Source organism: Harpia harpyja, chromosome 10 (genome assembly GCF_026419915.1).
Source record: "Harpia harpyja isolate bHarHar1 chromosome 10, bHarHar1 primary haplotype, whole genome shotgun sequence".
NCBI classification, from domain to species: Eukaryota; Metazoa; Chordata; class Aves; order Accipitriformes; family Accipitridae; genus Harpia; species Harpia harpyja.
In genome coordinates, this window is record NC_068949.1 from 19,938,006 (window position 1) to 19,959,831 (window position 21,826).

Sequence of the window (21,826 nt, forward strand, 5' to 3'; positions counted from 1 at the left end):
CACTGTCTGATATTGACAAAGACATTTATTTTTTTAATGAACCAATTTCTAATGTTCTAATGCCAAAACAAATAAAGCTTTCCCCTTTTTTTTTATAGCCCTTTAGGCTATTTTTCCTCTGACTTCTCTTAGTTCATAAAATGATGGGAAATTGGGAAGTGGGAAGGAGAGGAGCATTCATTTTATTCAGTAACTCAGGGATAACCGAAATTTTTTGTAGGCCAGTTTGCTATTTGCTGAGGTGCTTTGCCCAGTTCTAACTGTTGCCCAATTCTCCTTTTCTTTTGATGTAGTTCCCAGCATCAAGGTCGCCTGAGTTTGGACCTAAGTCATAAACAGTCCAATGACTATTCTGAAAATTCACGTACAAGAGCATCTCATGGCTCAAATTCATTACCATCCAGTGCAAGACTTGGTAACTAGCTTTTCCAATTTATTTCTTCTGTGATTCCTACATATTGGAGACAAAGAATAAATGGAAAATTCCTTAAGTACATGTGTTATGGGATTGTCACAGCTAGCAAAGCCTAAAGGCTTCTTGTGTTCCTTTGCCTCATTTTTTTGTGGTTTTATGACTAAAGATGTTCCCTGGAAGTAGCTGTGTTTTTAATTCATTCTTTACAGTCTCTTTAAAATGCTGTGCGTGTGAGTGATTCTCCTTTCTGTGCCTGCTACTGTTTGAAAGTACCCTTATAAAGATGGGAGGCCCCGCCAAAGAATTTTTGAGGTTCAGTGAGGTGGAGAGAAGAAGAGAAAAGGAGAGAGTCCCTAGAACAAAAAATCAAGGATGACTAATGGTGTAATGTGAATTGTATTGTTGGAAGATAAGTTACACTTATGTTTACTTGATTGACATGTAAGATTGGTTATGCCTATCCTAGTAATACCAAAGTAAGCGCATGCTTTGTAGCAATGACATTTTAACATTTTAGAATTTTTCAAATTTTAAATTATGTAATAACTTTTTTGTGCCTGTTTGTGTTCCTGTGTTCCATCAATGATTGGCAGTTGCATCTGAATAGAGCATGGCAGCTTTGTAACCACAGCAAAATGTGGCATAACAGTTTGCAACCAGTGTCAAAAAATTAAGTATTCATCCAAGCAGAATGTAACCAGAAAATTTTAAATGCCTTTTGGAAAGTCCCATGGGTTCTTAGTAAACAGAGATGTTAGATTCTCACTCAGACTTTCAAGTTAAGCTTCATTTGATTGAAAAATATTTTGAATGTTTTTCATACAAGAATGAACAGTTCTTATATACTGTATAGCTGCATTGTGCTCTGTTTATACTGGCTGTGTAATCAAGACAATTTACTAGAAGTATGATACACACAATATATACGAAGGTAATCATCAAGGCTTGCGCATAGATTCAAAGGTGATTTTAATGCTCATTGAAGAAGTAGAAACTAAATAAACTTTTTTGTTCAATGTAGTTGCTTTTACTTTTGTCATTGTAATGTTTTCTTCTTGTAAAAATAGGTTCTTCTAGTAACTTGCAATACAGAACAGAACGAATTAAGATCCCTTTAACACCAAGATATCCAAGGTCCATGATGGGCTCTGACAGAGGTGAATTATTTCATAAGTAATTTTAGTTGTACTATTTTCAGTATTACCAATCCAAAGCCTTTGCACTTGTTAAATCAGGTTGCGCCAAAATCTAAATATGAGAGTTTTATTAAGGCTACAAAATTTGCATTTTTCCACAGAAAGGTAAAGAAAGGAAACTTTCTAATGAAAGTTGATTTTTCTGTAAGTTGACTCTAGGACATGGCACACTAAGAAAAAGTGCACAAAAAACGTAAGAATAAGCATTGCTGTATGTTTTACAGTTGTAATTTTCTTCTAGAATGATGTCTTAAAACAGTGAGATGGCCCGCATTATTTTTTTTGATTCTTTAAGTATATTATTTTGCATATTATTGTATTACTGATTGTAAATCGTATTTTGAAATGCAGTGAAAATATTTTAGTACTTCATTCAGAATTACTTGGTGGAGAATATTTAAAGACCTGATAAAAATACCGGTTGGAGTGCTGGAGAGCTGTACAATTCAGAGTCCGATGACAGTAAATGGCAACTCTTTGCTGCTGTCATTGTTCAAATGTTCTGTAGCCTTAATGGATTGCATGCAGTGGTTTTCCTAACTGGGCAAATACAATTCTTACAAACGGCTTTCATTTGTGATTAGTAATTTGAGATTTATTTTCTGTAGCTTTTTCAGAGGAAGCAAACTGAATCTTTCTGTCAGGGCACTTGTTCAGTAATTACTCAGGGAGGGCACAATTAGGGAAGAGATGCAAGGGAAGTCATGTCAAGGTTGTTTGAAATTGCAGAGCTTTCTTGTCTGTGTGTGTGATTCATGTTGGGGTTTTGTTGGTGTTTTCAGGTGTTTCGTAATGTATCTGGTACCCAAAGGAAAGGGCAGTACATAAATATTTTATGTGAAAATAAACCTACATATTAAATTTTTCTTTTTCTTCTCTCCTGTTTTTTATTATTTTTCTTAAACTTTGCATTGCTAAGTGTTTTCAGACATGTATATGGTGTAGCTTGTCTGTAACATTCTCTCCTTGTTGAGAACGGCAGTAGTTGTAGGCACACTTACCAAGGACAGATTTGACATATAGTCATTAAGGACAGTAAGTTTGCACTGTCTGAAACTAGTTACCTGGTCTCCCTAAGCTCCTTACATGGTTGATAGAGTGCTAGTGAACAGGCGGTCCTCTTTCTTGTCTCAGATGTGTATGGTGTCTTTCACTATGTCTGTGTAGATCTCCAAACTATGACCGATGCAGGATACTAAAACTCAGCTATTGATTTTTCCATAGGCTCCTTGTCACACTCTGAATGTAGCAGTCCCAGCTTGATAACTCCTCCACAGTCACCTCTTAACTTGGAAACATCTTCCTTTGCCAGCAGCCAGTCTCAGAACTCCCTTTCTACATTACCTAGGATTTCCATTAGCCCAGTATCTATTGGAGAACGTAGAAAAGATAGGTAAGGTCTCCATTTTATTTGTTTTTAATACAAATATGTCTGAGGAAATTTTGTACATTTGTTTATTGGGCTGAAGGAATGTGAACATTTAATTTAAATGACAAAGATGTAGGCGCAGAGGTGCATCTCGGGTCCTGTTACTCGATGTTTTTATTTTCTTTACAAAGTATGTAAGAGATCTTTGTGTGGATGTTTTCCTGCAAAACTGAAGAGTAGGTTCTTGAGTTTAGGAAATTAAGGAATTTCGTAAGTGTTTTATTTCTTCTGTGTTAGATTAATGGCCACACCAAATAAGAGCGCTCTAAATTGGAATACACCCTTTCAGCTGAACTGCCTCAGATGCTTGTTTGCGATAGGCTTGTTCTGTACTCCGGAAAACTAAATAAAATGAAGACCTAGTAACATCTGATAGCTAAATATCAGGTGCCTTAGCGTTGTAGAATATGTGTTCTAACCACTGTGCCTTGATTCAGTTTAGCCAGATAATGTGAAAAATTGGGGGCATAACTGTGCAAGAATGTATCCATATGTACAGATGCAATTTTACTACTGTGACTGATCCCTTTGGCTGTACCTGGACAGCTGCTAGCAATAACATTAAGTATATGTGTAGCTACTTGCAGAATTTGAACCTGATATGATAGCTTTCCTAAAAACATGAGCTTTTTGTTCTAACAGCTTTCTATATCTCATGATGAATATTTTCAAGATATGTTGCTTATGGTATCAGTCTTGGACATCTGATTTCATTTTATCATGATCTAGCTAGACTGAATATATGAAAAAGTTTGCATGAATTCAAAGCATTGAATAGTAAGACACAAATCTGAATCAGGCTTTTATTTACAGTAAGGCAGCCGAATGCCGTTCTGGCAGTGTAAAGGAGCTATGATGTGTTGGAATAGATTACATTTATGTGGACTTCAAGACCCCTTTGTGTTGCTTGATTTATGTAAAAGGATTGACCATAAAAAATGTGAATGATAAAGTAATAAGGATATTCTGTATTCTAAGTTTTCTGGTAGTAATAGTCATTCATAAAATGTTATATGAAACTTTTGTCTTGTTTAAAGAATCGGTAACTAAGTTATTGTAGTAAATCTAGAATGTATATTGTGTACAAAGGACAGTGTTACTTTGAAAGGGAATCGAAAGAGGTTTTTGTGAATTTTCATTCTTCCTTACTTCAGTGTGACTTTTGTACTATGTGTACTCAATTTGTGTTCTCATATAAATGTTCCTCTTAATTGTCACTTGCAAATTCAAAGTCAGAATTTCTTTTCTCTTTCACATGACTAATGATGTATAATGTTCAGCTGAAAAAGCTAGGTTTTCGATACCCCTATAACTTTGTATCTCTGAGCCCAAGATAAATGTTCTGATCTTAGGGAAATAAGAATTTCTGTTAATGTTGTTCAGATGATTGAAGTACAGTCAGGTTCCATCCCCTTTGCTCTTGCTGTGCATATATATATAAATCGTAGTCTAAATTGACTTTCTAAAAAGAATGTAATGCTAAGTTTTGTTTTTATTTTTTTAAAAGCAAAACAAAAAACTAACACACAAACAGTTCTTAATTTAGGAAAGTAGCTAAGTTAAGTATATCTCAAGAAAATGTTTTAAGATGCCTAGATAGCATTTTAAATGGTTATTTGGACTTATAATTCTTTCTGTTCCCCACAAAATACAAGTAACTCACTTGGCCTTTCCACAGATAAAAAAAATAATAATACAGATGAAAACAAAAATCAATGTTTCTGTTTGTTCTGTTGATTTTAATTTAAATGAAAATTAAAAGATCTGATCAATTAAGACTTTTTTCTAATCAGTCTTTAGTGGCAGGCAGTCTGAATGTTATAGAAGAGTGCGCTTCACTTGATTTTAATAACACTGCTTACCAAGTAAGACACCTTTTAATGTTATTCTGTTTCACTTTATTATTGATTCTCTACTACATGCATTACTAGTTATCTTTCATTTTGTATTTACTAGAATTCTAAGATATGATCCTGTGTAATTTTATATGGGTTTGATTCTTTCTTATTCCAATCCAAAACAAAGAAACAAAACAAATTTAAAAATGCATGTGGTAGATGGAAAAGCAGAAAGGTACAATAAATAAAGTTCAGAAAGATGTAATTTTAGTTTTTAATGACTTAGTGTGTCTTGATAAATCTTGTGGTACTGAGAAGCTTCATATAACAACATGGTTTACACGCTCATAATGAATTAAAAAAAAAGTTCATGAATTGCAGTTTTCTGGGAGTTAGCACAGTTTAGTTAAGATATGCTACATACAAAAAATGTGGGCTTCAGTTTAAGTTCGCTGGTAGTAAACCTACCTTATCTTCATTACATTGATAGACAAGCTCTGAGTGATGTTGATGTTATAAGATTACTGGGTTCCAGAGTTGCATTCATATCAGCAGCCAGTTTTTATCTTTTATGCATTAATAAGCTGGCAAGCTATTATGCCCCTGCTGCAGAAGGCTACCGAATAGTTACCTTCCGAGGCTGTGGCAATAAGCATAACTTACGATGTCCTCTTCCCTCTGCCCCCAACCCTGAGTCCTACTCTTTCCAAAAATACCTTTTCTAAGCCTGGCTCACATTAGTAGCAGTGAGTGAAGTCCAGTTAACTCATCTTGTCTCTGAACAGCACAATTAAAATCGTTTAAGCAGTTGGCACAATTTAGAGAATGCCTGTATGATAAAATGAAGTGTTAGGAAAGAAAACACTCTAATGCAGTCAAATATAGTATAAAGCTATTACAATAAAAAATACACCACACCTGGTACCCAAGCTGTTTCATTCAGAACAAGCTCAGCTGTTATGTCTGGTGATGCCTTTTGCTGTGTTAGATACTAATAAGTTCATAGTAATATGAACCAGCACTTTTTAGGAGGCTACTGTTTGTTTATCCACACCATGAAGGGACCAGCCCTGTTTGTACAGCTGGATACATCCTAACTGTGGGGGGAGGAAAGGGGAATGTATCCGGGTTTTCTTTTGTATAAGCCGTTCTCTTGTTATACTACTTAGTACTACTGTGTGTCTTTTTCTAAGTGTTCTTTTCTTCTCAAATCTTCTACGTCTTTCAGATATCTGTTCCGTAATAGGTCTTTTCTGAGAATCCCTGTGGCTCCTAGGCCTAGGTTCTCATCACTAAGGAGTTTGAGGTTGGCCTGATATAAGGTTGTCCTTCTTGAGCAGTATTGCGCACTTTGTGCTATTTTACATGTTTGGATAATTGCTCTGAGGAGAATTTGCATGGTAATTGTAATGCTACCATGCAAACTGCTGTCCTAATGGCTTGAGTTTGCAACTGCTTAATTTTCATTGCTAATTTATGTTTCCCTGCATACAAATATGAAATCTGATATTTGTGCATTGTTGTCCTTTGGTTTACCACCTTATTATTTATGATGTTTATCTTTACTGGCAATAAAGGCTCCCAGCATTTATATTTGTAACATACCTTTCCGGAATATGTTTTGTAAATTACATGTTATATACAGTGGTTCAATTACTTTTATATAATATGCATCTGGAAGCTTCTTTCCTTCCAACTTCACCACCATCCTATTTATAATTCATGTTTACCATAATGTTTTAGAGCAGTCATGTAACTGGTATACATTTACTTCTGCCACTGTATGTTGCATGGTGTTAAAGGAATGCATTTAAGACAGTTGACAGTAAATTTTTTTTAAAGTAACTGTTTAAACCTATTTTATTATTACAGTTCAGACAGACATAAAGTATTGCATGTAACTTTGACATTGTGATGGTTCAAGTGCAGTTTTGTCCAAATCAGTTTTAACTATCTCCTCTAAAAGGCCCTACATGGAAGAGCCACGTCATGTTAAAGTGCAGAAGGGTTCTGAGCCACTAGGGATTTCCATTGTGAGCGGAGAAAATGGTGGAATATTTGTCTCTAAAGTAACAGGTGGGAGCATTGCCCATCAAGCTGGCCTTGAGTATGGTGATCAGTTACTAGAGGTAATTGTTTACTTATTATTTCTATGGCTTAATGAATCAGTTCAAATGACTCCAGCCATAACTGCCTTCCCCAAAAGAGTATCTTGTGAAAGCTTGTTTGCTGTGAAAGGTAGCAAAGGGTACTCTGTATTGTACTGTTCCGGTAATTATGATTGTTGTGACTTTTTGTCAGGCTTTATCATAAAATAACGTCTTTTGATGGTAGATCTGCATTGCATCTTATATAGATATAATTACATTTTGAGCTAGCTAGTTTCGGTACTTAAAACAATATAGTCCCGACACCATACTCTGCCTGACAAGGTGAGTAAATACTCAAGCAGCTGGCTTGTACCGAGTTTCATGCTGCTGTTGCTGTGCCATATCCTTGCCTGATACCTGGTTTAAAAAATACTCAGGTAGGCTTTAGATTAGCTACAGTCATGTTTTTGCCTACACTATTAGACAAATATGTGGAGGAGCATTTTGTAAAGTACAGAACTGCTTTGTAAATGTTAGATCTGTTCATGCTTGTGTATGTTAAAGCATCTTCTGTTGCACAATGTATGGATGACACTACAATGGACCGGAATGGATCATGGATCTGAATTTATCTTTAAATCCTGAATTTATTCAGATTGGTGATCTGAACCAACTTGTATTTAATCAGGGATATCAAATCATAACACAGCTCAGAATACGTATGTCTTTCAATAGTAAAAAAAATTTTGAACTAATGGTCATGTTACCAAATGTTTTAAAATTACAGTGATTCTTTCCAAGGAGTAAACCCTAGGAATCATTATATAGCAGCATTTCCATCCTCTTACCCCAGTGGAAATAAGTTAGCATGTAGACATTAAACTAATTAGGAGACTGAAAGAATGATTTTGCTAGTTTCCATCTGAAAACTTGACATCCTCGTTTGTGCATCTTTCCCATAGTTTAATGGAATAAATTTGAGAAATGCTACAGAGCAACAGGCTCGACTAATCATTGGACAACAATGCGACACCATTACTATTCTGGCTCAGTATAACCCACATATGTATCAGCTTGGCAATCATTCACGATCAAGGTAAGGCTGGCTAGACTTTGAAAAAACTATGGTCTCTGGTCCATGCAGTTATTTAGCTAATAGGTAACTTCTCTACAGGTAATGTGTTTGCAAACATCAGCACATTTGTGCTGGTAAGAAGTGTGATTGCTTAGAAAAGTAATGTGTGAATACGTGCTTGTCAAAAAGAAAAGAAAAATGCTTGATGCATCTACTATATTTTCTTTCTTATTTGGGCATAAATCCTTAGATACATTAAACTAAAACCAAAGATGGCTTCTTCCTAGGATTATGAGATTCTAGTACTTCAAATCAACTTTAATTTTTTTTTTACAGTTGGAGTTTCCAAAAACTAATTAGAGAAGTGAAATTATTAGTGAAATTATCCATCCCATTTTGATGCACGATCACACTTCAAAACTGGGCTTTATCTTTCTTTTAGACTTATGGTGAACATATGTTATTTGGCATGCTGTTTGGGGGTTTTTTCCTTACTTTATCCTTGATTTACGGCCAAATTAAAAACTTTGTCTTCCTGTGAAATATTTGGCGTTGGTGAAACACTAATCCCCCAGTCTTTGTTCTTTTTTTTTTTTTTTTTTTTTTTTTTTCCTCTCTCTCAGTTCTCGCCTAGAACCTGTGAGTAATCATTCCACCCCTCAAGGCAGTGGAGCTGCAACGCCTGACAATCATTCCGTAATTGATACTGTGAGTGAACAGGATGAAGGAACAATGACACCCCCATCCAAACAAACCACGCCAACTACAAGTCCCCGGAATTCCTTAAGGTAGAGAGTAAAATTTTTGCCTTAAGGAAAAAAAAATGGTCAGCGTGGATGTGAAGGGTATTAAAAAACAAAGTGTACTTCTGTGAATGCTGTGTCTGGTTGAAATACGTCAGCAGACAAGTTAAGTGGATCCCAGGATAAAGGTACATGTTTTCAGACTGGTTTTGAAAGACAGGGTCTGCAAGGAGTGAAGAAAATTTACTACAAGATTGGTTTAATTAAGAAGGTCTGCAAGGAACATGATGTTTGTCTTACAAGACTGTATCTGTAGGTGACCTATTTTGAATAATAATTATGTAAATATATATTCTTCACATGGCTAGTTGATTGTATGTAATGCAGGTTTTTAAATTTAAATACATATGTTTTTTTCTCCCTGTCAAAAGAGGCCCTGTGGACACAAACAAAAGGACCCCTGAACCTAGAACTGTTGTTGTTAAAAAATCCCAAGTGGATCTTGGGATCCAGATATGTGGTGGAAACCTGTATGGAATATTTGTCTCAGATGTAGATGATGATAGCCCAGCAAAAGGATCTGATGGACTAGTCTTGGGTGACATGATACTTGAGGTAAGCTATTAAGAAAAGTGTGCAGCGTACTGACAAAATGTCTAGAACAGTATAAAGAGGGAGTTGTACAAAGAATTGTGCTGTCTCGCAATGGGAGATGCTCTGTGAACCTTGAGTTCCTGCCACAAAACCTGGATAACAATGGTGAGAACACGTAACCTTCATTCTGGCTGCAACACACGAAGGGCTGGATGATGTGGACCTGGAGAACTACCACTGTTGAGAACACAAGTTGCCCACAAGTTTGAAGGACTACTCTATGTCCACTTGGACTTATGAACACCTGCTCTCTTCATGTAAATAGGAAGCCTTGAATCCAATTGCTGTACATAGGAGAAAGGCAAGGATATGAAAGATACTGCAAAACAGAGAAAAATATTGATCTTATCACTATGAAATTCTAATGAGAGTTTAGAGAAGGCTGTGCAATATATCTTTGACTCTGCTTTCTATACCTGAAACAAGAATATTTATCTACTTGGCAGGACTGTTAAGATGATAAACACGTGTGTTCATGAGCTTTTCAGGTACAACTGAGTGTTGATGCTGTCTCAGCACTGAGACTCTCCCATTGTGCTTCTAGTATCCAGATGGAGATTTTGCTTTCTAATTGTGTTTCTGACTTCTCTCAGACCACTTGCTTTCCCTAAAAATATTAAATTCTTTCCAGTGTGAATTTTATGATTCTCAGCTTACACTTTGAAAACTATTTAAAGAAGTGCAGACTCTCTCTCACAGTGCATGTCTGCTCAGATCACTTGGGTATTTTGTTTTTCATCCCCATGACTCAATCTCCTGCTAGACATCTTAAGGTGCAAAGTGTACTAGGGTCAAGTGGCAAGATTTACTTGTGTATAGAGCCTGCTAGTGGGAAAACCAAACTCATTTTGCATGTTTTTCAAGCTCACCTAATTCTGTTACCTGTTAAGATACAATTTCACACCTAAGGGTTTCTGTGTTTTGTGTTTTGCAGTACGGTTCCATTGATATGCGAAATAAAACAGCTGAGGAAGCTTATCTTGAAATGTTGAAGCCTGGAGAAAACATCAAAATAAAGACCCAGTACAGAATAGAAGAGTTTAATAAGATAAAAGAACTTCCTGGAGATGGATTCTACATCAGGTATTTGAGCGCGACTGGTGATGACGGCATGACTGTTAGGATAATGCGCTGACCATCATGAGAGAGATAGTATCAGCTTTGCCACGTTTTTTAAACTCAAAGTTTCCTAATTTATCTCAGCTAGTCTCTGACAGTGAGTACGCAATCTGTAGCATAGTAAGCCTGCATGTTTTGCTATAAACTTGTGTGCTCTTGAAACGTAGAGTGTGCCACTAATCTGTTAACTTTTTTCAAAATAAGTATGCGTGTTCTTCCCTTGAGTTGGTGGAGATCAGTTGCAGAGCCTGTTTATGTCTTCCTTTCCAGAGCACTTTATGACCGTCTGGCAGAGGTAGAACAGGATTTAAGCTTTAAGAAGGATGACATTTTGTATGTTGATGACACTCTACCACAGGGAAACTTTGGTTGCTGGATGGCTTGGCAGCTAGATGAGAATGCTCAGAAGCTGGAAAGAGGACAGATTCCAAGTAAATATATGTGAGTGACCTCAGTTATAGTATTTTATCTTATAGTCTTTAAAAGTCTGATGAGTGAGATGTGGTATAAAAGACTTGTTTGCTTCTGTTTTTTCTGGGATATACTAATTCTTAGACATGTCATTTTAGGGATGGCATATTTTAATAATATTGAATTAAATATACTGCTCTATCAAGTTGTTTTTAATGCTACTAAATAGTAAACTAGAAATGGAAATGATACATACACCAGTGTTGTAATAGATAATACAATAACAAAAGTGAGAGTATCCACAGCAAAAATATCCTTGAATCCAAGGTCATCACAGTTGTTCTTGGGAAGCATCAGTGTTTTTAGTTATCTGTGGATAGCAACATTATTGTAAGACAGTGTACCCACTGCAGTCTCATAAGTGGTAGTTGAGCATGCAGAAACTAAATTTTTACATTGTTACTGAAATCACATAACTTATCACTCAGTGATTAAATTTTTTTTTTTCATTTTAAGATTACTGGTTTCCTGGTTTCCTTTTCTTCTAATAGTCTTCTCTCCATGTCATAACTCAAAATTCATCCTGACAGTGGAACAATGGTACTATGTGGAATGTGTGGAAGTACAATATATACATGCAGACCCATACACATCATTGCTAGGCTTGTTACTGGAAGATGAATAGTAAAACCAACTACATTTTACATGTATTATGTGGCCAAAATATTTGTGCTCATATAAAATAAAACTGCATAAAATAAAACTGTTATTTTGGATTGCTAGTAAGTTATTTGTAAGGATGAATATAACATGCAGCTTCATAGAAAGAATGGGATCTCCATTTCTGTGCAAGGCTGCCTTTACTGGCAAGTAGGTGCATACTGCTGCTTCTGCCTTGGAGAATTTTGCCCTGCCTGTCGGAGTGGTCACCCTCTGTGCCATGCTGCTGTTTACATTACAAGAATCCCGAGGAAATTATGGTAGTGTGTGAGGTTTTCAGAGGCTTATTATTTGATTTATGTTAACGTTTGTTTCTGATTAATTTTCTGTGATGAAGATACTTGGCCTAAGGCTTGAGACGAGCATTTCCAGTATGTTCCAGAAGCAGTGGTGATACTGTTTGTAGAAAAAATTTAGAAAGATAAGTTTAAATACCAACCATTTAGTCTCTTTCATTATAGGATGGATCAAGAATTCTACAGGAGACATAGCATGTCTGAGGCTAAAGATGAAAACAGCTCATCTAAGACATTGTCAGCAGCAGCACGGAGGTCATTCTTCAGAAGAAAGCATAAACACAAGCGAAGTGGTTCCAAAGATGGAAAGGATTTACTGGCTCTTGATACAATCAGTACAGACTCAATTCCTTTCTTGGATGGCAAGTACCTTTGTTAGTTACACTTGGGAGGGGGTTGCCTTTCCTTCTCTTTCATTTTTATACAGCTGCAGCGTGATACAAAGAATAATGTTGCTTTCTGGTTGGTCTGAATATAAATGGTGATCATATGTCCCATCAGGTACATTACTTTTAATAACAAATTTTTTTTTGTATTAAATAACAAGCCAGCGTGTTTCAAAGTAATTTTTTTTTTGGTAGTTTATTACTAGATCTATTAGCTTTAATTTTCATTTGCAGAGGGAGATTGCTTTTTGTTGCATGGTTTTGATCTTCCTTTCAACTATTTAATTTCTGTCCAAGTTGCTTAGTCTAGACAGAAATCCTGGGCACCACTCAAAACTCTTCACTTCCATTTTTTCACTCCTCTACAAAAATCATGTTGGTTACGATGCTTGCTTCCGCGGAAGAGTACAACAAACCAAACTAGAGAGGATAAAATAGGAATGATTGGTTTTAAAGTTTGGTGGGGCTAGGAGGAAGAATCACCAGGTTGAATTAGAAAAACGTCTGTTTTAAGCTGTAAAGTGGAGAAAATCGCAATAACGGCTAGTGAGTATTTGTTGTATTTCTCAAGGCCCTTATCCCATGCAAGGGAGTTGTTTTCATAATTACTGCTTATCTGAGGAAAGCTAGGAAAATAATTTATACTTTTATAAGTAAATCTTCTCTGTGTGTAGATTCTGCAAGTCTGGCATACCAGCGTGTACAGAAGGTGGACTGTACCTCTCCTAGGCCTGTCCTTATTCTAGGACCTTTACTTGATGCTGTGAAAGACATGTTGGTCAAAGAATCCCCTGGAAAATTTTGCAGATGTCCTCTTGGTAAGTATGCAAATATAACCAATTTATTCTTGCTTAGAATACATGATAGTAACATTTATATAAGTGAATTAAATGGTAGCACAAACATGGGAAAAAACCCCAAGAATCTGAATTTGCAAACATTATTTCATTAGCCTTGTTCTGTGCCTAAGGAATGGTAATGAAAGTGGATCTCTTCTGGTTCTATGAAACAGAGGTTATGAAAGCTTCCCAACAAGCCATTGAGCGGGGTGTGAAGGATTGTCTGTTTATTGATTATAAACGGAGGAGTGGACATTTTGATGTGACAACTGTAGCTTCAATAAAAGAGATAACAGAAAAGGTGAGTCACTTTTAATGCTGTAGTTCTTTGTACAATTTGCAATATATGGTCATACTATGTTGGGGGGATGCAAATTATGTTAGTGTTGTTTTCCTTTAAGGTATTCAGAGAATTGTTCCCCAGGCCGCTGAGTAAAATAAAAGTTACCTTGCTTTGGCATGTAACTGTTTAAAGGTTGTTTCATGCAAGCTTACCTTTGTAGAAACTAGGAATGTCCATATTCTTTTACAGTATTATTAAAGTTAGAAATTATTTTCTTAGATTCCATAGATTCCAACCCCTACCCCCTCAAACGAGGATTTAGGTTTTTTAACTATTCCATTTAATGCAGTCATATAGAACATAAATATCATAGTTGTCCTGGAGACAGATGTTAATTAAAATCTGTACATGCTTATAGTTTTCTGTCAAACAATGCAGAAAGTCTTACTACTTTAATGCTTGTATTTGTTTATGACTTCTGAAAGAGAAAATGAATATTTAAATTTGGAAAAAATGTATTGTATATATTTCAATCTGAGTTTTCATTTCATTAGTTCTTTAAGTATTTTTATTTCTATCAATGCATGTTTTTGGTACTATGAATGGAATTTCTTGCAGTTTTTCATCTTCTGTCTTTTGTTATAAACCCTTTGGGTACAAATTGCTCAGTAGTCCCAAAATGCTAAATGTGTAGTGAAATTCTGTTGGGTTGCTATGATTTAAGTAGGGGAAAAGATGGGGGATTTGCATGTGTGCTTGTGCTCTTTAACTGAATGAGTGTTTTGCATTTACATTTGATCTTAGGATTGTCATTGTCTGCTTGACATCGCTCCTCATGCCATCGAACGGCTCCACAGTGTTCATATCTACCCTATTGTAATTTTTATTCGCTACAAAAATGCTAAACAAATCAAGTAAGTCTGTGAGGGGTATAGTTCAGGGATGTTTATTTTAGCTTAAAATAAGCTTGTTACCTTTATTGTTTCTTTCATCTTAGTCATCTTAAATCTCTTTAAAATGTGGAAATTAAACCGCTGTGAGGTAAATGGTCTTAACTTCATTTTGTTGCATGGCAATTAAATGAATCTTTCAAAGAAATCAAACAATATCGACTAAACTGTATGTACTCCAGGAGGCACTTGGATCTTTCCTGCTCACTTGTGTATTAAACCGTAAGACAGATATGGGTGAGATCCATTGAGGATTAAGTGGTGACTGTGACAAACAGCTATTCTTCAACATCTTGTCTGGGCCAAGTGTGTGGATGCAGGGCCAACTGATTTGTAACCTCAACTTTCCCACCTTCATTCACCAGTGAAAACAGCAAGGGAAGTCCCCTTTTGCCATGGAGTGTATATACTATGGTCTTCTCGGGCTGTGCTATTTCAGCAGTTGGGAATTTCCTGCTCAAATATAGCCAGGAACAGAACACGGGAGTTACAAAGCCCAGTCCCTCCCCTTATGCTTGAGTAAGCCTTCGCACATTTTAATAGGTTGATTTGACAAGAAGTGACATAATCTCCTAACATAAGTATTAAGAAACATTTTTTTGAGAGATCTTATACTTGTGCTATCTTCATTTTGAAAGTCGAGGGCTTCTTATATTCTTGATCTGTAGGTAAATGTGCTGACTATCTGTTTAATAAAGAAGATAAGTATCACCACTTTCAAGTAGAAGGAAGACATAAAGCAATGTGGTGTGTTTCATTACCACTGTAGGATCGTGCACTTGAATGAAAATGGAACTGTCATGTCTTGAGCCCCTTTGGAAATGGAATGGTGACTGTTACAGCTATTTCCTTTTTTTGGAAAGTGACAGAGAGCAATTGAAGTTAGACAAGCAAGGATTTCTAGCAGTCATCAAAATAAGATGCAGTGGCACATTGTCTCTGCCTGTTATGAGCACCAAAGGTTTTTCCAAACAGCCTTTGTGATATAGCACAGGTTCTATTGGCATTCTCTGAAATGCTACATAGCAGGGATAGGTTAGTTTAGGAGTGATTTTTTTTTTTATTTATAAAATAAAATTGTGCTTCTTTTCTCACTGCTATAAGAAGCTATGCTTATATTGTTTCAGTACCTATCTATATAACCTTACTAGCTGATTATAAATTCTGCTTTCTTTTAAACAGAATCCCCTACTGGGGCCCCCAGGTTGGATTGGGAGGAGAGTGTTACAAGCCTTGATTGGAATTAAAATATATTTTTCTTACCATTTGTATTTCTCTATATGTTTTTCTTATTTTATTTCCAACAGCTTGTATAACAGAAAAAGTCATCTCAAAAATGTGTCATATATAAGATGACATAGAAACATAAAATATTTTATTTGCTCAATGCTTGATACTTCAAGCCCTTAAAAGAGTGATACTTGAGCCCAGCTTTGTGTAGGGAGTACTGGAGTGTATATGAGATGATGGTCTGATTCACATGAACTGGAAAAAATTATATTCTTCCTCCTTCAGCCCCCTCCCAATCTCTGAGACTTTAAAGGAATACTGTCTTGGTCTGATAGCAGACAAATTTGTTCACTGAAATGATCCCGATGACTATGCTGATACTGCTGAAACACAGTAGATGGCAGTCTATGCACAGGATTATGCTTGCAAATTAATTAGCCTTTCACATTCACCCAACTGGAGGTAATCATTTCAAGTCCCTTAAAAAAAAAAAAAAAAATTACTCTTATACAAGGCTTTTCTTTTTTTCTTTCTTTTTTTTGCAGAGAGCAAAAAGACCCAATCTTCCTGAGGGACAAAGTTACACAAAAACATTCCAAAGAACAGTTTGAGACAGCTCAAAAAATAGAACAAGAATATAGCAAGTACTTTACAGGTTAGTATTTAATCAACATTTCACTAGGAACACAGTAGCAATTTAATCCATTTACTCTGTAATTCAAAAGATCCTATGTTCCTTCAAAGAGGGTTTTTTGGGGTTTTTGGGGGTTGGTTTTTTTTTTTTCCATTCTGCCTTCCCTTTTGGCAAACTCATGCTGTGGTGTTTTACCGGGAGAGGAAATCTCAAGATATAAGTACTATCCCTTGCTTTTGCACGTTTTTGGTTTAGTGTGTTATGAATCTTATGACCTAAAGAGATTCTGAAAATGTTTTATTGCAAGCCAGTAGTATTGGAAGTATGGCCAAGATAACTGGACACAGTGTTGTCAGTTTTATACCATGTAAGGAATATAAGTTGGTTTGTAATTGTAAAAATCAAACAAAACAACAACAACCTATAGTGTAAATTAATGAATGATTTGTGAGACATACTTTAAATCTTTCAAGAAAGGAAAAAAATTGTCAAAGGTTTATTGAGCATACATTGTAATTTGGAATAATTCAATTCAACTTCAGAGGCCTTTATAACATCATAAAGTATATTATATAAATCTTGGATTGTAGTTAATACTGTATTTTTACCAGAGAAAGAAAACTGTGTTTGAAGACTGTCTCTGTTTTTTTCAGAGTATATTTCCATGTGGTTCTATATACGTTTAAAAGAGTGGGGGTAAAATTCTAGCCATCTTGATGTGAATGGCAACAAAACTTGGAAAAAAAACAAACCAAAACCAAACCAACATCACTAAACCAGCCAAAACCCAACTTTTCATCCCCTGAACAATGGGTTTCTTACAGAAGTATTTTGAGGCATACCTGCCAAGTGCAGGGGAGGGAAGGGGGATGTATTTAGTATAGAGCTATCTCAGTGCATCCTGAGAGAAGCTGTACATTCTCAAGTTCAGTTACTTGGTATAGCCATACAAATGTTCATTTAAATGGTACATACTAAGCCTTCACAGAACTGGACATGTGCATGGCCAGATTGCATCACCACATGTTATCTTCTGCTCCTTGTTAAGTCATCTGTTGCGTTTTAATTTCACCCTGATAGTGAAAGTAGTACTCAGTCCAAGAGAGTCCTATGTGTATCTTCTCACATGCCCTGTGGGAAGGGCCTCCCACTGTTAGTGCCAAGTAGAGCGGACTCCAGCTGTCATCAACATTTCCAGATGCTGGTAGTCAGAGAGGATTGGTGTTCAAACTGCATTGACATTTAAGCTTGTTGAAATTGTAATGTTGTGTATAAAATAAGGCGTTAGATAGGCATGTTGGACATGGTAGCTTCCTCATGAAGCTATATGACACACTCTCTCAGACCTGAACTCTGTGACTACTTCATGAAGTACATTTTTTGAATAATGACTCTTTCAAGTTGGCTTTCTTTCCTGTACCAAGTTGTGAGCACGGTGTATAATCTGAATCACTCCCTCACTGCCGTTTTTCACCTTTCATAGACCTTGTTGGTTACTGTGTTCTGTATGCAAACTCACCTGACATCGTTAACTGTAGTATATACTGCAGAGTCAAGTAATACTTTACGTGAGATCAAATTCTCTTGTTTCAAAAATGGGAATTATACCTCAAGCCTTTTAAGACTTCCCCTATTTTTCCAGTGTTTGCAGTAACTGAGGCCAGAGGCTTTGCTGACATATTTCTCAAGTCATGAAGTTCCTAACTTTTTCAGTCTTAAAGCTAATACATTCTCCTCTCCTGTGTCAGTGTTGGCATTTTACTTTTTATGACTGTTATGTTTAGCAAGGGTAGAATGCAAGGTGTTCATTTATCTTTTGAATTGATTTTCAGGGAGTTGCTTGCTGTTGGCCTTTTTATTCCTTGAACGTAGTTGACAATAAGAATTGGAGAAACAATCGCTGCTGGTTTATTTAGCTCCAGGATCTGTGAGCTGCCTCATAATTTACTTCTAATATTTGTAAATAGTGCCTAGTTGCTACAGCTATAGTCTCTATGTATATTACCATGTAAATATAAAACTCTTAACACCACATGCTGAACAGAGAAGGTTTATTATAGCAGGTTCTGACCATCTTTAGACTTAAACTTTGCCACCTGATGCCTCTGAAAATAGCACATGGAGGCCTCTAACAAAACAGTTGTCTTAGTTGATTATACCCATCAGTTCTGCGACTTCCCTGGGCTGTTTTAAGGGCTAGCAGAAGAAACTGTATATTCAATGCTTGACCCCTTTGCGCTGTTTATTCTTCCTCTTTTTTTAACAGAGTCATGCAGCTGGCAAATATTGAATTGGGTAGATTAATTCTGATCTGTTGATAAAAACTTTGCAGAAAAATGCAGAAGACTGCTCTTTGTCATTAGTCGTAACTGTTTGTTCCAGTCTCATTTGTGGTGGGGGTGTGTTTCTTTTTCTCCAGGCATTGTCCAGGGAGGAGCCCTTTCAAGCATTTGCACTCAGATTATGACAACTGTCGATCAAGAACAAAACAAAGTCCTGTGGATCCCAGCTGGCCCGCTGTAGATTTATTTCGCTGTGAAACTACTTTGCAGATGTAAATAACCAACTAACTTTCTATCCAACGGACTCTGTCCATTTCTGTCTATATAAAGATATCCGTAAGTGATTTCTGTTTCATGAAGGGGAATGATAACACTGAACACACAAGAACCCGACGAGGCACGTGGGAAGGGGTAGATCACTTCGCCGAGCTTGTCTCTTACATCGTACGTGTACGTGTGACAGGTTGTCATGAGGGGTTGCGACCTGTGTGTACTTGTCCATGAGTAATGAATTTAACAATGCTGCAAAACCCTGTAGAATGACAAGTTTACAAAAACCTTTTCAAAGTATTTGGTTGTTGCTGTTTACTTGAATGTCTTTGTTTTGTTTTGTTTTTTTTTTAACTGTGTCCTTTCACTTAATGAGGTAACTCTCCGAAATGGAGTGAAATTTCTGAATATGAGTGAATGGTTTATGCGCAATGTGATTCTTAGTTGCAATTTTGACCATTTCTAAGCACATTGTTGACTTGACAACTAGGTAACAACATGGGATTGAGTCGGTACGTCTTGGGAGTAAGCTCAGAAGGAAGTACACTCCTCTACAGGGCAGACCACTGTTTGTATCCTGTCAATGCTTGTCTGTCAAAGATATCATTTCTTGTTTTATGCATGAATATAATATTTAAACGTCATAATATATCTGAACAATCCAAACTTAACGTGTGTTGAGAAATAATAATTTTTGGTTGTTGGGCCTGGATTAAGTACTGGTGGGGAAGAGTCATAAGCTAGGCCTAGCATGCTGTGTTCTGTCACTTTTAGATACTGTAAATATGGAAAGCTTATGTTGGTGCAATTTTGCAGGGTAATTCTTAAGCTTTGTACTTCAGTGTGTAGCATTCACATAGATTGTTTTTTATTTAAGAGCAGCCACAGTTTTAGGGCTTTGATTAAAAGCCTTTAGAAAGGTACTAAATTGTTAGTGTTATCACTGTCAAACAATAAGTGATCGTTTAGTTTTGGTTGCAATACTTATTTACCTATTGTACCAAACGCCATTGTATCGGTTCCCTTTTTGTTTTTTGCACTTCTGACTCTGTGTTCCTAACACAGGTTTTGTACCTGTCGCTTCTGTCTCTTGTGCCATGTTTCTTGGGTACTGTATTTTAATTGTTTTTAAAATATCATTTGAGTAGAACTGCTTCTTGGTCACTGTTCCTAGCATTTCATTATGTAGGGTTTCTAGTTTTATACTACAGGCTGTCGTTTTGCTTCTGTTTGCAGCTTTTTTAATTAAAAAAAGGGATTCTTCTTGCACAGTTCTTCAAAGAAAGATCTGGTCCTAAATTTAAATTCTGTGTTACAGATGCTATTTTATAGTTCAAAATACTTTGCATAGTATTTATATAGTTATATACTATATAGAGAGAGTATTTTGAGCTATAATACGTATAAAATATATATATATATATAGTATTATAGCATACTACTATAATACTGTATATATATTAATTAAAAAATAGGAAATGGTATGGATGAATTACTAGTCAAAGTACTTCTCATGGTGAGGGACAGCAGTTATTTTTTGTTTATCTCATTTTTTGTTTGTTTGTTTTTTAAAGTTTGAGGTCAGACTGTAGACGCCAGTGGTACAACTGAAACAGACAGGTACTGTTCTGACATGGATTTTCTGTACTAAAATGAAAATGTCACTTTGTATAAAAAAAAAAAGTTAAAGAAACTGATTACTAAATAAAGGTCAATTTCTATAACTTGACTTGTGTGTAAAAGGCGCATGTAGCTAATGTTCTCCTTGACTCTATTTAGTTGAGTCCTCATATAAGGTTTTATTTTCTGACTAAAATTGGCACATACAGGGTCAAGGGCCCACCTTGAGAGGAACAAGTTTCAGTTTTGTGTTTTTGCCCAGCCTTGCATACGTCAATACCAAAGACGTTCAAAAACTGCAGGACACAAGAAGCGAGATGTTGGTTTGTGTTAACATATTTTTAACGTTCTGGCCCAGTGGTCTTAAGGATTTCAAGCGGAAATGCAATTGATTGGATGGAGGCTTTAACTGGAGAATGAGTCTGTCACTGTTATTTTCAAGAGAGTGTCACTGGAAACCAGGGAAAACCTAATAGGCAAAAGCGTGAATCATTAGCTTAAAGGCACATTGCAGAATTTTGTGCCTCAGTTTTTACACTTCATACAGACCAGCCTCATCTGTTCATTGAGCTATCTGAAAGCTTAGGGAAGGTAATTATTGTGTATTAACTTTTCTGCTTCATCAACTGCTTTATTCTCAGCTGCCAAATAGTCAAATTCAGCATGAACCGGATTGGTGGATGGGTCAGTCTTCTTGTAATCTGCATACCTAGTAATAGCCTTCAGTCATAAGACAGGACTTGCACCTTATCTGCTTTTCTTGAAATGAACCACCATGGTCCCATCTTCTAATGGAGGACGAAGAAAATGAGAATAGGCAAGTTCTGGCAGGTCAGTAACAGCCATACCTTGCATATCTTTGGATCACAAGGAAGTAGAATTGAAGTCTTGGTTAAACACTAGAAAGATTCCTTTAGCTCAGATCAAGAGTTTCCTGATACACTATTTTATTTTATAATACTACATGCTGGAGCTAGATTTGGCCATCATTCCAAAACCAGTAACTTCATCTAGGTGTTTAAATAAAAGGTATAGTTCTATGGGTATTCTTAAAAATAGTTTAAAAGTAATATAGCTAGACAACAAAAGTCTGGAAATTTCACCCTCGTGCTCATAAGCCACCGTGCAGCATGTATGGCTGCAAGTAAGGAGTTAGCTAGAAGTCAGCATCTTTTAACTTTTTATTTCTCCATAGCTAAGCTGACATAAAACAGCTGAAGGTACTGCAGCCCACATGTATGATCTGTTGTTAATACATTGGCAAGCATCTACTTGCTTTCAAACCTTTGCATTCTGTTCACATTGACCTGAATTGCAGGGCAAGTGTTTGCCAGATCCAGAATTAC

The 21,826-nt window shown here is 36.2% G+C and overlaps 1 protein-coding gene across 4 annotated transcripts in view; it reads left to right on the top strand.

Annotated features, from left to right (window-relative positions):
* Nucleotides 1-20,589, top strand: part of DLG5 (discs large MAGUK scaffold protein 5) — a 114,172-nt gene extending 93,583 nt beyond the window's left edge. For 2 of the 4 annotated variants that reach the window (XM_052799348.1, XM_052799349.1), the window contains exons 19-34: nt 294-415; nt 1,483-1,572; nt 2,836-3,004; nt 6,107-6,184; nt 6,845-7,007; nt 7,931-8,064; nt 8,667-8,831; nt 9,218-9,401; nt 10,375-10,523; nt 10,830-11,000; nt 12,152-12,348; nt 13,047-13,190; nt 13,385-13,512; nt 14,299-14,408; nt 16,220-16,329; nt 18,728-20,589. In XM_052799348.1, coding sequence (XP_052655308.1) covers nt 294-415; nt 1,483-1,572; nt 2,836-3,004; nt 6,107-6,184; nt 6,845-7,007; nt 7,931-8,064; nt 8,667-8,831; nt 9,218-9,401; nt 10,375-10,523; nt 10,830-11,000; nt 12,152-12,348; nt 13,047-13,190; nt 13,385-13,512; nt 14,299-14,408; nt 16,220-16,329; nt 18,728-18,831 — 2,218 coding nt within the window. In that variant the 3' untranslated portion in view covers nt 18,832-20,589. The remainder of the gene's footprint in view (nt 1-293; nt 416-1,482; nt 1,573-2,835; nt 3,005-6,106; nt 6,185-6,844; nt 7,008-7,930; nt 8,065-8,666; nt 8,832-9,217; nt 9,402-10,374; nt 10,524-10,829; nt 11,001-12,151; nt 12,349-13,046; nt 13,191-13,384; nt 13,513-14,298; nt 14,409-16,219; nt 16,330-18,727) is intronic. The other 2 variants (XM_052799350.1, XM_052799352.1) reach the window with 1 other exon arrangement.
* Nucleotides 20,590-21,826: the final 1,237 nt, after the last annotated feature.